The sequence below is a fragment of the Pelobates fuscus genome, chromosome 2 (genome assembly GCF_036172605.1).
Source record: "Pelobates fuscus isolate aPelFus1 chromosome 2, aPelFus1.pri, whole genome shotgun sequence".
Classification (NCBI taxonomy): Eukaryota; Metazoa; Chordata; class Amphibia; order Anura; family Pelobatidae; genus Pelobates; species Pelobates fuscus.
In genome coordinates this window covers 378,979,160-378,992,822 of record NC_086318.1, presented here as the reverse complement: position 1 = coordinate 378,992,822, position 13,663 = coordinate 378,979,160, and the positions used below count along the sequence as shown (strand labels likewise).

The window sequence follows — 13,663 nt, the reverse complement described above, 5'->3', positions numbered from 1 at the left end:
GCTGAACGTTTTGATATAAGATTTGTGTAGGTGGGCTTGAAAATGAGGGAGTGGTGGCAGTTTAAAAATCATGTCCTGATTTTTCAGCTTTTGCCAGCTCCCACTCTAGTTTTGAACATTTTGCCATTCATTCCTATTGGACCAACTTCGCCACAAGAACAACGATATTCCGTGAACCATTCGGCGAAACATTCCACAAAGTAATAGCAATCCAATCGAGAACAATCTGCACGTTTCGGTATATTTTTGTCCATGTAGTGTAAAAACTGTTGGAGGAGTTAGGGTGGTAAATTTGGCTATAATAAGAATAATATATATATGTGAGATAAAATTAAGTGGTCTTGCTATGCAAGAACACTTAAATATGTCCGTATGTGCAGAGATTCCTATTGAAAACCAGCACATACAGACGCCAAGCACCACAACCTCTTTAACCCCTTAAGGACCAAACTTCTGGAATAAAAAGGAATCATGACATGTCACACATGACATGTGTCCTTAAGGGGTTAAATCACTGAAGTGGTCGTGGTGCTTGAAGTGATTAAAATGTTAAGTCCTACAATACTGGTCAGGCCTTAACGTTTGCATGCCACTGCAAGCCTGGATGTTCATGGCACACTCAACAGCCCAGGGCTGCATTGTTACTTGCTTGTGGAAATTTCTAACCTTGTTTTATTCAATGACTTATAAGGAAGTTATAGTTCTTATCAAATATATTTTTTTTTAATTGAAATATTTTGTATTTAATATCAATATATTTAAAATGTAAATTAATCAATAACAAAAATATATATGTACATGTGTATATCTATCTCAAATATTTGAAATACACACAGTTCTGCTATAAATGCTGGATTCTTATCCATTGGTGTTCCTTAAAATGCAAGATAAGTAGTCATTTCAATATGCTGCTTTGTAAAATTTAGTTTTGTATAAAGAAACCCACACATCTTTAACACAGACATGTACAAACATGAAAATTATTTGTACTGGTGGTGAGTGCCTGAGGAAAAAAAAAATAACTCCACTTAGAATTATTCTTAAACTGCGTGAATAACTCATTTGCAATAAAATGATGACTTTGAACATTTACGTACGTGTGTGTGACACACACCAGTCAAGCCGTAAGACTTGCTTTCTTTCCCCCCCACAAAAATCTCATTTTAACAGTGCTCCTCTACTGCAAGGGATTCTGGGTGGGCATATGCAAATGAGCTCAACAAAAAAAAATCACTTTTTTCCCCCACCACAACTCTTTTGGTATGTACTTTACAAGTAACGCCAAGCCAGTAACCAACCTCATGCTGATGAGTTGCATTAACAACGAAATGGCTGTCCATGAGTGGTTCACTGGCTTATCTCCTCTTCCTGAGTTGTTTCAAAGCTGTTGTATACAGCATACACATGCTCCAAGGAATCCATGTATAAAGTGGAATTATGAGGCAAAAATGTGGTTCTGTGTTGAGCTCATTTGCATGTGCTTACCCAGAATCCCTTGCAGTAGTGAGAGCACTGTTAAAATGGGATTTCTGTGGGAAAAGCAAGTCTCATGGCTTGACTGGTGTGTATCTGTGTTTAGCAATGTATTAACTATTCACTTCAGGTGGAAGGGGTTTTCATCCTCCCTTTTTTCCCCCACCACAACTCTTTGGTGTATATAATATATTAGAGAGAGATTCACTATAGTACATGGTCAATTTTAAAAAGGATGCCTTAAAACTGTTTTCATGTATTGCTTTTTGTGTGTATGCAATAGATATACCCCCACCCCCCCTTTCAAAACTTAAAGCAACTCTACATGGTCGGGAACACAAATGTATATTCCTGACCCCATAGTGTTAAAACCCTATTTAAACTATAAGATTGTGCATGTAACGGAGTATCACTCCGAAATTGTCAACCTATGACTGCTTTTAAGTTATCATTTGTGTCCTATCTTTTGTATTCACATTTACAATAAAAATTGTTTTGGGGGAAAAAAGCAAAACTCTTTAGCACCTCAGCCACCCCCTAGCCCCATTTAAATATAGTAATAACTCCTCTAATTTCTAGTGCTGGTGTTTGGCTCCGCCTCCTTGCTGACATAATCAGAAATTATCTTGGCCAATCACAATGCTTTCCCATTCCCAAACTTTATAATAGTACTGAACTTATGTCTTTTCAGCTATGTAACTTTCTGTTGGTACTTGGAAACTTAAAGCTGCCCCCAACCAATATGTCCCTTACTTTCTTTATTGCCAATTGGTATTTTGTATATTTCAGTTTTCCAGCGGCCTGGTATGCTACATTGCATGCATGTTCTCTTGGTGCATATACTTGCGCTTCAGTTTTTTAAAACTGCGACCATTTTTATTCAGCTGTATTTCTGTTCTTGCAAGGACAGTGGACTACAGTGTCGTGTTTGTAATTTTTTTTTCTTCTTCTTCTGGTCCAAGGCTTATTAATGCATTCACATCTGTTTCCTAAATGGCCATCATAAAGAAGCATCAGTGATCATGCTGGTTATTCGTACATCAGCACAGCTTATGCAACATCTAGAAAATCTGCTATATGGTCTTCCTATAGTACTGGTGTAACTTGAAGCCATGTTTTGTGGAACTGTGATTTGAGTTCTTACAGCAGTGTGGCACTTATTTTGTGTGTGTGTGTGTGTGTGTGTGTATACTTTTGTGTTGTCTTCACCAGTACAATATTGGTCTTACCTAATGAAGAACATGGAACAATTTTTATTTATGTGCTGTTATGTGTGCAGATATTCCTTGGGTCATTTGTTTAAATATTTTTATGTTAACTCTTTCAGTAATCTATGCCAGCAATTATGACCATGTTAGCAGACCATGCAGCTCGACAGCTGCTGGATTTCAGCCAAAAACTGGACATAAATCTTCTGGACAACGTGGTGAATTGCTTGTACCATGGAGAGGGAGCACAGGTAATTTGTGTCACTGAAGATTATTAATACAAATAAAAAAAATAATAATCACAATGTATGGGTGTCCTGGTTTTATTCTTCTTTGTGATGATCTATAATGCCAATGCTTGCATATGGTAGATTCCTACTGAACTACTTTTTAAGCTTACACAGAACATTTTCAACCATTTGAGTATTCGGCTTTTCTAAAAGTTGCATAGTTTTGACTTCAGCAGTGTATAAACCATTCACTAAAATAAGTTGGCACCCATTTGAATAGAACCCTACCCCACTTCACAAGCTCTTACATGTGCCCTACCAGTACTGAATATCTTCCAGAAACAGTGTGTAAGGTTATGTTGATGTCTGCAGAAGATAGAGTAAACTGCTGCATATGGCCTCCTAGCTGGAGTGGTTTAGAAACTGCTAGTCAAACATAGCCACTGTAATATGTAAATTAGGGTGGAGTCAAGGACCAGACTAGTGTGGGTTGGCACTTTCTCATGAAGAAAACGATTTAAATAAATAGCCACATCATTCATTGCACATATCGGTTGAAATTTTCATTCATATTTGGCTACCTATAAAATTTTGACATTCTGGCAACATACATTTTAGCTAGTATTTCAAATGTTTGTATATCAGAAGGTTAAATTTGCATGTTTTTCTAAAACATAGAACCATAATGCAATGTTGAAATTATCCAGCAGCAGGTGTAAGTTTGAGCAAAGCAGCATCTTGTAAATAATCAACGTGGAAACAATATAAAGGTTTTTGGTTTTTTTTTTTTTAGAGCTAAAATATATTTATATATATATATTTATATAATCTATGCACAATTAGATAATCCTTCACAAACTACACATAATGTGGAGAAAAGGGAGACATGAGATGTGACATTTGAAAGGATAGGTGACAGAGTTGCACACCGTAATAAAACTCCATAATGAGCACTATGCATTATAATTTCAATTAGCTCCTTAGCAGTAACACACAGCTGTATCAAATTTAAGAATTTAACGTCCTCCTTATCCATACAAATATTGGGACTGTGGAGCACATCTTATTCTGAGCTGCTTGAATGTTATTTATACATGCACTCCTCAGCGTTAAGACATGCTAACTATCGGAATCCCCCTACTGGCAACCAAAACTAAAATCTGAGTTGTCAGACTTGTTGAAAAGTACAATAGTCACCAGAACTACTGTAGTGTAGTGGTTCTGGTGTCTATAGCCTGTCCCTGCAGGCCTTTCAATGTAAACGCTGCCTTTTCAGAGGAAAAAGCAGTGATACATTGCTGACTGGTAACACTTCTAGTTACTCAGTCGGCCACTAGAGGTGTTTCTATACCTAAACCGCTACTTCAGGTGTCTGTTTATATTCCTGACACTAGTGTTACTTTAATCGTGGGCATTTTTCTTGTCTAGGATTGCATATCTGTTTTGAAATTTCTGCAATACTTTTTGTTTTTTAACACAGCAAAGAATGGCTCAGGAAGTGCTAACCCACTTAAAGGAACATCCCGATGCATGGACAAGAGTTGACACCATTTTAGAGTTCTCGCAGAACATGAATACCAAAGTAAGCATGGGAAAGTATTAAACGACTGTTTTTTTTTTTTTTTTTGGTCTTCCCTCCCTTCCTATCTGCCTTTCCAGTAAACTTTGAGGAAGGTGTCTCACTGCTCGGCTAACTACACCGTATGTAACTGTTCTCATTACTATAGAAAACCGTTTTTAGAGAATTTTAGAGAAACTGATGTGAAAACAAAGTCGATTGAAATTTATATATATTCTTTGTTTTTGTTTTTTAGTTTTTTTTGAATTGAAGGTTACATTGAAAGTGGGTTTCTACTTCTTTAGTATAATCTACTGAGCAGAAAACAAAATATCTTAAATAGAAAATCACAGTTGGTCTTGGTTGCACAGTTTGTTATTAATTTTACAACCGTAAACAATGTATTCCATCAGTTAAAATGTGTAAGTGAATACTATCCCAGATTTTTCTTTCTTTTACAAGTGAAAGTTTTTTAACCTGTTATTCGGTTCTTTAATACTTCAGTGTATCAAATATTGCATTTGCATGTACGTGTTTGAATTTCAATTCTAAACTCTTTTCCTTGGCATTGTTTGGTTTCATGTAAACCTCTGTAATGCTCTGTTCAAATTGCAATTATGTGATGGTTAAAAAGAACCCTTTATTGGGATCACTTGTATTTTAAGTGTTGCTATCTTAACATTGCCCAGTGAAGCTAGAGCACATATGAATTAAGCTTACCTTTCAACACCATGCCTTTAAAAAATAGACTATTTTGAGATCTTAAGGTTATATACTGTACAAATGTTTGTGCTTCCCAAATGACACTACATTTTCTGTATTTCAAGAGCATAATTGTCATGCCTGAAATAATTGGCAATTTCAAGGCTTAATTTTGCACTTTCTCCTATCACCCTTAATGTTTTCTTTATGTGGGTTAAACCACTTTCAAACATCCTCAAAGTGCTAACTTTGGTTTATATTATTTGCTTGCCTGGTCATTTTCTGCGTTTGTTACTGACGGACATTACTAATGTTTAAGTTGATTTATCAACAGCAATAATTTTGTTAAAAACTCAAAATTGTCTAGTGAAAAAAATGACATGCTTAGCGGAACAGAAAGAAAGCAACAGGTAAAGAACTTTTCAATTTACATAAACTGCAAATGATTTGGTGCTAAAATCTATGCACTATTACATTTGGCTTTTATGCTATTTATTATTTTATATATATATTTATAAAGCTGTTAACACTACCTGATATTAATCATAATGTTCCATTATGTTGATTGCTTGTAATAGGAAGAAAAGGGGTGTCTTCCTGTGCAACTGACACAGCTAGGCTTTGACGGCAGGCCTCCACAAGGTCTACCCTTTTCATTCCCTTTAACTGAATTCTGTTCATCAATTGTCTTGTTTCGTGGGTGGTTGGGAGGGGTGGGTGTGGGTTCGTTTCAGTATATAGTAATAATTAATATGAGGGCATATAGTAATTTTTACCACAGGGATCATTTCTATGCATTTTGGCATTGCACATTTGCTGCTGTTGTGCAAACTGAACTAAAAATGAAATTCCAAAACTAAGCTTTTAGAAGTATTGTGTAAAATATATATATCATTTCTTGTGTGTTTTACCCCCACAAGTCATAAAGGGAAATAAAAAGCAGGCAGTGTTTCTTTATTGATGCCATGTTCCTAATTTAAGTAACCGAATATTTAAGGCACCTGGGCACTTTTTGCTTCATATTCTCATTTTTACATTTAGCATACGTGCGTTAATATGTAGTTTCCATCCCTATGTTCCTTATTCACATTTATTTTATTTTTTCCCCCCAAGCGGATCTGTCATTTGAGTGTTTCATAAAGATACCATCTTAATGAGATACTCATTGACTAAGTTAAAAAGGTCATTGAACATAATCATAGGACTAAGTAGGGACTTTCACTGGTGCTCTTTTTAGGAGCATAAAAAAAATCAATGTATACATAGTACTAGCAGAATTGCTATCAAATATATAAATTGTGAGAAGCTTTTTAACTTATCTCAATTATCTTAATGATAAATGTGTTGCTTTGGGAGTGGTTATATATTTTATTGAACCCGACATGATGGATTAACCTATTTTTTATTTTTTTTAAGCCTTTTTTTTTTTTCTGTAGGATTATATACTTATTCCGTAAGAACATATGATTTAAAATGATCCTGTCATAACAGGTTAACTTTACCATCTCCGTGATTACTGTTTATTCCAGTAACTGTGCACCCAAGACTCACAGTTTACATCCATTAAAAATAATGGGAAATAATTTGCACTAATGAATGGAAACAAACCTTTTTGTTTCATTTGTGCAAATGTTTTGGATTTAAATTATTTGGCGAAGTGAAATGCTTGGTTTTGAGGGGACTGTCCATGTGAGATTTTTTTTCCTTTTTTTTTTCTTTTTCTTTCATATGTTGTCCCTTTTTAAAAGCTGCAATTCACAAATAAAACCAAGAATTATGCAGTGTGTTTTTGTTTTTACATCTGTTATTTATATCTTTAACACACCTTTGTCATGATTTTGATTATTATTCTTTTAAGATTTCCACCCCTTTTCTCTTTTTAAACTACTGATGTGTAGCTGCAGTGACAATTTAACTTTTGTTCTTTCTTTCTAAAATCCTGTAATATTAAGTTGTAAATCTTATTTAGCTTCAGGTGACTAAGCCCTACCAACTTATGTTACAGAGCAGGAGCTGCCATTTTAACATTTTCTAAAGAAGCAAAAGCAAAGCCCATGCTTTCAAGTTTTAAACATTTACCAAGTATTAACTGGATTAATGGCATTCTGAGACTTGAATATATTTTGAAAGATAAGTAATGAATGGTTTCCTCCAGGGTTTTTCACCAATGTGAGAATTGTTTGCAATTCAAACAAAATTTAAAATGTATGGCCAAAATAACTCAATTGGAAAACAATTCCCCAAGTCAGTCATGCTTCTAGATTGGTCTAAAATTTTAAATTAACTTTAAATTGGACTCAAGTCTCACTTTAGTGAATAAGCTTGCCAATGAACACTTTCAAACCTACTTAGTATACTAATTGGATGTGATTTAACCCATCATCAATAGAAACACTGCCCAGTTTCCCATTATTGTGAACTCAACACAGATTAAAACTGATCAAATGCAACCGACCTTTGATAACAGCAGCAAATATATAAGTGATTGTAAAAAATACTTAAAGGCTGGCATGATCCCTTTGGTTGAAGTTATATTGATCGACTTTGTTGTATAGTGACTAACCTTTGTAGTGAGAACTTTTATTCTAGTCAAACTGTCCAGATTTAAATATTATTTGTTCTGGAAATTTTTACCTTTCAGCTATTCATGTTTCAAACTATTTTCCACTTCAGGTATATAAATACCCATAGAATTACATTTAACTATATAAAGTCTAATAGGTCAAAGCACCCTCCCTAACTATTGCTCTGAAAAAGGTTAAGTAGAATGTTAAGTGTTTGGTATTGTAAGTTTTGTTTCACAAAACAAATTTAACCACATTACTGGCTTAGATGTAATTTTGAAATGCTTTCTAACCAATGTGTGGTGTCTTGATTTCAGATTATATATAACTGCACCAACTTATTTCGCAGTGGTGCTGTTTGTGTTTTTTTTTTTTTTTAACGCACCTCACCTCCCTACACCGCTACAATCTCTTTACAGAGTTCGGTGTTACGCTTCTGTAATACCCATCTATGGTCTGCTCACGCTCCTTACCTTTTAGCAGAGTTGGTTAGGGGATTAACCATAGCAAACACATGTTGCTATGGGTGGAGAGCAGAGGCACCTCCTATGGCACCTCCTATCTGCAGTGGAATTGAGAGAGATGGAAGAAAAATCTATTTGTAGATATTTTTCTCCAAATCTATATATTTGCTAGCAAAACTTAATAGATGGAATTTGAAACTCTTAAAAAAAAGCTAAAGCAGTTTTGCCCATGAAAGGCTCCCTTTAAAGTGACAGTCAGCATGGAAACTGGAATGTTCCTAATGATTGCTCCACTTTTTAAAGTTTCCCTCTGTTATTTAAACCATCGTAATTTCATGATGAATAGGAACAAGTTGTCTGAGAATAGACCAGGGATGATTGGTTCTTTGGAGAGGTCTTCATGAGTTGGTGTGATTTCCCAAACATGATGGCTTCAAGTTTTTTTTTTTTTTTTTTTTAAGCTGTAGTCAAATATCTAAGAATGAGCAGCCCTAGGGGAAATGACAGCAGAGCACAGTTGAATGTCACTGTACAGTGGAGAATTCAAATGGACTTGTAGCTTTTTATTATGTTAGGGTGCAGTTGTAGACTACTACTTTTTGAGGGTGAAAAAGGGTAGCAGTTAAATAAACAAGCATGCAAGAAACCAATGTATGCATTGACACAGGGTTGAAATGTTAGAATAACTTGTAAAAATAAGCATGTTAATAAGATCTTAAAAAAGGTAGATGTTTGAGGCGAATGCATTGTTTTGTAAAACAGGAGGTGGGAAAATGAGTGGAAATAAAGAGCATTGCTTTATTCCTGCCTATTTCATCACACTAATAATCAATGCAGCCCATCTTGTGATTATGGAGCCAGGAGTGCCGTGTTAACACCTCATTGTAAGATGTCAAACCGTTTTAGCACAGTTTAATAACTGCCCAGGGTGCTTGTGCTACATCTGGTCTATTCCAGAAGAATTTTCAGCATGATAAAGGAGTTAATAGTTGCCTCTTTAACAATTAAAGACCTGATGTTCCTCCATCCCACTTCTTAAGTGTTGTTGGTGGACTGACCTTTAATGACTTCTGTTAAAACAAAAAAAAAAAACACTCCTCGACAGGCCGGTTGGCAGTCATAGCTACCAGAGTTTAAGATTTACAACTGCATGGAAGTCCTTCTTTAAACTTCTTATTGCTGATTGACCATGGTACCCAAAAAAGTCATGAATAGAACTATTTTGGAACACCTTGGGCAGAACTGGAAATGTATTTTTGTTTTTTGTTTCAGGTCAGTATTTTTAATGCCCATAATTGAACAGATGGCTAAAATGACCAAAATGGTATTCTTTTGTATCAGAAGAATTAAATTGGTTTACATGCTTAAGTGCTGAATACCTGAAAGGTAAAATATAACTTATGCTTTGCAAATGCAACTCTTATTTTGACAAAGTATAAAAGTTCATCTCAAAGTTACTGTAACAGGTCTGTGGTGTGGGAGGTTACTGAAGTGGGGTTTAGCATACTGAAGAATTTTCACTCTGCACCTAGATTCACACCAGTGAAGACCAATGCCATTTGCATTATTTGTTAATTGTTTATTCAGTAGGAACATTAAGAAAATTAACATCTATTACATATCTAAGTTCTTGTATACTCTTACTGTACTGTTCTTCTTATTCTATTAGCCATTTTGGCATTTATAGTTTTCTCTGAACTCTTCCTGGTGTGAGGTTGATTAAATAGCTGGGGTTTTAGATGATACAAAACAAAGGATTGTGCATGTATAAAATACATGGGGGGTTGTAGATGTACATGTTTTAGTTAACGTGTGAATGGATTGGCTGTGTGATGTTTTATTGAGAGGTTTTTTTAAATTTTGTAATATCTTTTTAACATTTATAACCACAAAATACTCACATACTTCTGTTCTCCAATTTCAGTATTATGGGCTTCAAATATTGGAAACTGTAATAAAGACGAGATGGAAAATTCTTCCTCGGAACCAATGTGAAGGTAAAACTGTCTTCATTTCATTTAAGAGGATTTGAATTATTTACGTTCTAAACAATATTAGGAAGAGTTCATTATTTTGGTTAAAACATTGTAAAATTTTAGTTTTTGAATGCAAAACAATATAAAACCAGATGGCTTGCAAATTGTAATGTGGGTTTTTTATATTTTAATATACTCTAAAATGCAGGTTGTGTGCCATTTATTGAATAAATGCATATAAGGTTGTGTGTTAACAGGAAACTATCTCTTCCCATGAGTTTAATTTACTATGCCTTTTTATCCACTGTAGTATGTATTTGTAAGGTGAGAAATGTAAAATTAATGTTTAAATCTATTCCTCTTTATCAGACATCTGGATAATGCCATCTTAGCACTCTGTCAATCATTATTCAAAGCTTTGTGTTTAGCATCTGACAGTGACCATGGATAAGAGGAGAAATCAAAGTTTCTATAGCTCCTCCTCATTGACAATCAATGACATGGCTGTGCATGGACTAGATTGGGGTGTACCTTGCTAAAAAATATAGTATCTTGTTTGCCTTAATTTTTTTTATTTTTTTTACACAAAGGTGCTTGAAGGTTTGATAAAAACTGTTAGGGACTCACTACAATAAGCTATAGTAATAGTGCTTGCAGTCCCTTTAACAAATGTAAACACGATTTTGGTCAAAACAGTAAATTTGCAAACCGTTGCTCTTTTAGTTACCCAACATGTATCAAATTTGTTTTAGAATTCACTATTTTTGGTTAACTCCATGGAGAGGGGCAAGGTTTCCAGCCATCTATTGATTTTGGAAAAGGCAGTCTGTCTACACGGATCACTTGGTTTTTCCGTCAGTTCTGGTTTCTTTGTGTTCGTAGTAAGGAATTTAAACTTTATATAATTACATATTTTGGGCTTATTTTTTAAAAAAAATATTATCTTCTCTTGCATTTTAGGTATTAAAAAATATGTTGTGGGATTAATCATTAAGACTTCTTCTGATGCCACATGTGTGGAGGTAAGTATTGAAAAAAATAAATAATAAAATAATAAATATTCCAAAAATTTTTTTTTTAAATAAATAATTTTTAAGTAACCGTTGCTAAAGAGAATTTTTTTCCCCCCTTCCTATGATAGAAAGAGAAGGTGTATATTGGAAAATTGAACATGATTCTCGTTCAGGTACGTGGAACTTTTGGAGTTATTTTAATAATACTTATATGTAGTTCAAAACTTGGCTGTAATTGTATTCATCAGATAAAATGAGACATTGCTTTTTAGTAAATATCACTATTTAGTGAATATAACCCAAATGAAAACAAGCATTCTTTTCCATTTGGATTATATATAAAAACAGCTTGCAGAAGCTGCACATCTCTTGTCTAACGTCTGTATATGCCCTCCCCTTCTATCCAAGCCCAGACTGTCTGTGGCTGACCAACCATAGTTCCCAAAACAGCCCAATGAGAAGTCTTTGCAAGGCATGTGCTCTAATGCATTTACCTGCCTCTTGAGTTTAGCTCCACTAAGCTAAACAACCGGAAAGTAACACGAACTGTTGTCTAATAGGGGGTGTGACAAGGTTAATTTATAAAAGTCAAAGAAAAGTTACTTGGCACTATCCCAAATCTGTATGATTTAAATAACTGGAGCTTTTTAGTATCACTCCAGTGGCCATTAGATTGTATGCTCACCTGTCATGTCAAGGTACACTAACAATACACCTTGCTTCCTTCAACTACAGTTATATAAAAAACAACAACTCTGAGACAGGGGTATATTTCTAAACTGTTCAGACTCCCACTACTCCTGGGTGGCAGCAATGACCATTCTACACATCAGCCCCAATACATACAATAATAACCAATAACCAAAGAAAAGTTACTTTGGGTTGTATTGTATATATTGTGGCTCATGTGTACTATGGTCATTGCTGCCCAGGAGTTGAGTCTGAGCGCAGGACAATTTTATTTCAAATGTGCACTATTTCTAAAATAAGGAGGGTGGGGGGGGATATAATGGGCACATTCTTCACACATAAAGCACATAAGAAATCACTTAATATGGGCGTATCTTAAAAAAAAAAAAAAAACTTGCCTGACTTTCCCATTCCCCCCTTACTGACAGTCATGTATATGCACTTTTTGGTTAATTGTCTTCTTCAAGCGGGGCACATTTTGGACATTTACCAAAATAGTGAGCGTTGAGTAGATATGCACTTTGTTAATGCAATGAATAAGTAAGGGTATATGGACTAACCTTTTCACAGAATTTGTTGAGGTTAATAGTATAGAGTTTGCACTGAGTTATTCTGCACGTAAAACATTACAACAAATGGGGGTAAGGTAAAAGGGCACAATATATGAATTCTAATTTGCCATCAGATTAGTTTTTCTGATGCTCATACTTGGGTATATGTATTTCAGGGGATGTAACCTTATTCCTGGGGTGAAGCTCTTGGATCACTTTACTAAGTGGTTGAAGAGAAGAGTTGTGTGTAATGCAATTATTTGCTAGCAGAGGTCTAGTCCAATTAAAGTTGCCACTGGAGTAGATGTGAACTGTTGAATGCATAACCTCTACTGTGGCCATTATTTCTACATTTTACCTGGACAGGTTATACTCTGTTCTAGTTTTATAGATCATAATTCTTACTCTTTGTTTTAAAAACAAATTGGCAAACACAATGTATAGATATATAGTTGTGATCTATGCTATGTCATTTTTATGGGACAGGTACACTTTTATAATTATATTTTCTCAATTATAGATATTGAAACAGGAATGGCCTAAGCACTGGCCAACATTTATCAGTGACATTGTCGGAGCAAGTAGGACCAGTGAAAGCCTTTGCCAGAACAACATGGTCATCTTGAAACTGCTTAGTGAAGAAGTATTTGATTTTTCCAGTGGACAGATAACACAAGTCAAAGCCAAACATTTAAAAGACAGGTAATGTTTTTTTTTTTTTTTTTTAAGCTAATGTACTTTGTAGTCTTGTCGTTATCCCTCTTGAAATAAAAATAAAATATTTTTTGAAACCGACTTTAGAAAAACATTTCTTCCATGTACACTTCTTTACAATGGTATGTGTAAGGCACAGCTGTAATAATGCTTATGATGCCAGATTAGATTTCACACTTCTAAAGGGACACTCTACTTTTAATCTCATTGAAATGGTTATAGTGTCAATAGTACCCTGGCATCACCCCTTTATTAATTGTTAAATTATATGTTAAACTTTTTTGTCTTTTTAAAGGTTTAATACTAAAAGAGATTTACCTGCAACCCAACACCTATTAGAGGAATGGCTAACACAGATATTACTCTGCCATTGCCATATGAACTCAATCGAGCAGTAATAGCTGAGACTCTCAGCCAATCACTTATGCCCATTACTGCTTAGGCTAATATGAATGTATTGGCCACTGAGCACAGAGGTGATGTACTAGTGTTAAACCATACAAAAATGGTTATGAAGAGG

At 34.8% G+C, this 13,663-nt stretch overlaps 1 protein-coding gene across 1 annotated transcript in view; it reads left to right on the top strand.

Moving 5' to 3' along the window:
- XPO1 (exportin 1) overlaps positions 1-13,663 on the top strand; it is a 74,665-nt gene that overhangs the window by 35,915 nt on the left and 25,087 nt on the right. The window contains exons 2-7 of the mRNA XM_063443752.1: positions 2,801-2,932; positions 4,392-4,493; positions 10,124-10,196; positions 11,136-11,197; positions 11,317-11,361; positions 12,950-13,131. Of these exons, the coding sequence (XP_063299822.1) occupies positions 2,807-2,932; positions 4,392-4,493; positions 10,124-10,196; positions 11,136-11,197; positions 11,317-11,361; positions 12,950-13,131 (590 nt within the window). The 5' untranslated portion in view covers positions 2,801-2,806. The remainder of the gene's footprint in view (positions 1-2,800; positions 2,933-4,391; positions 4,494-10,123; positions 10,197-11,135; positions 11,198-11,316; positions 11,362-12,949; positions 13,132-13,663) is intronic.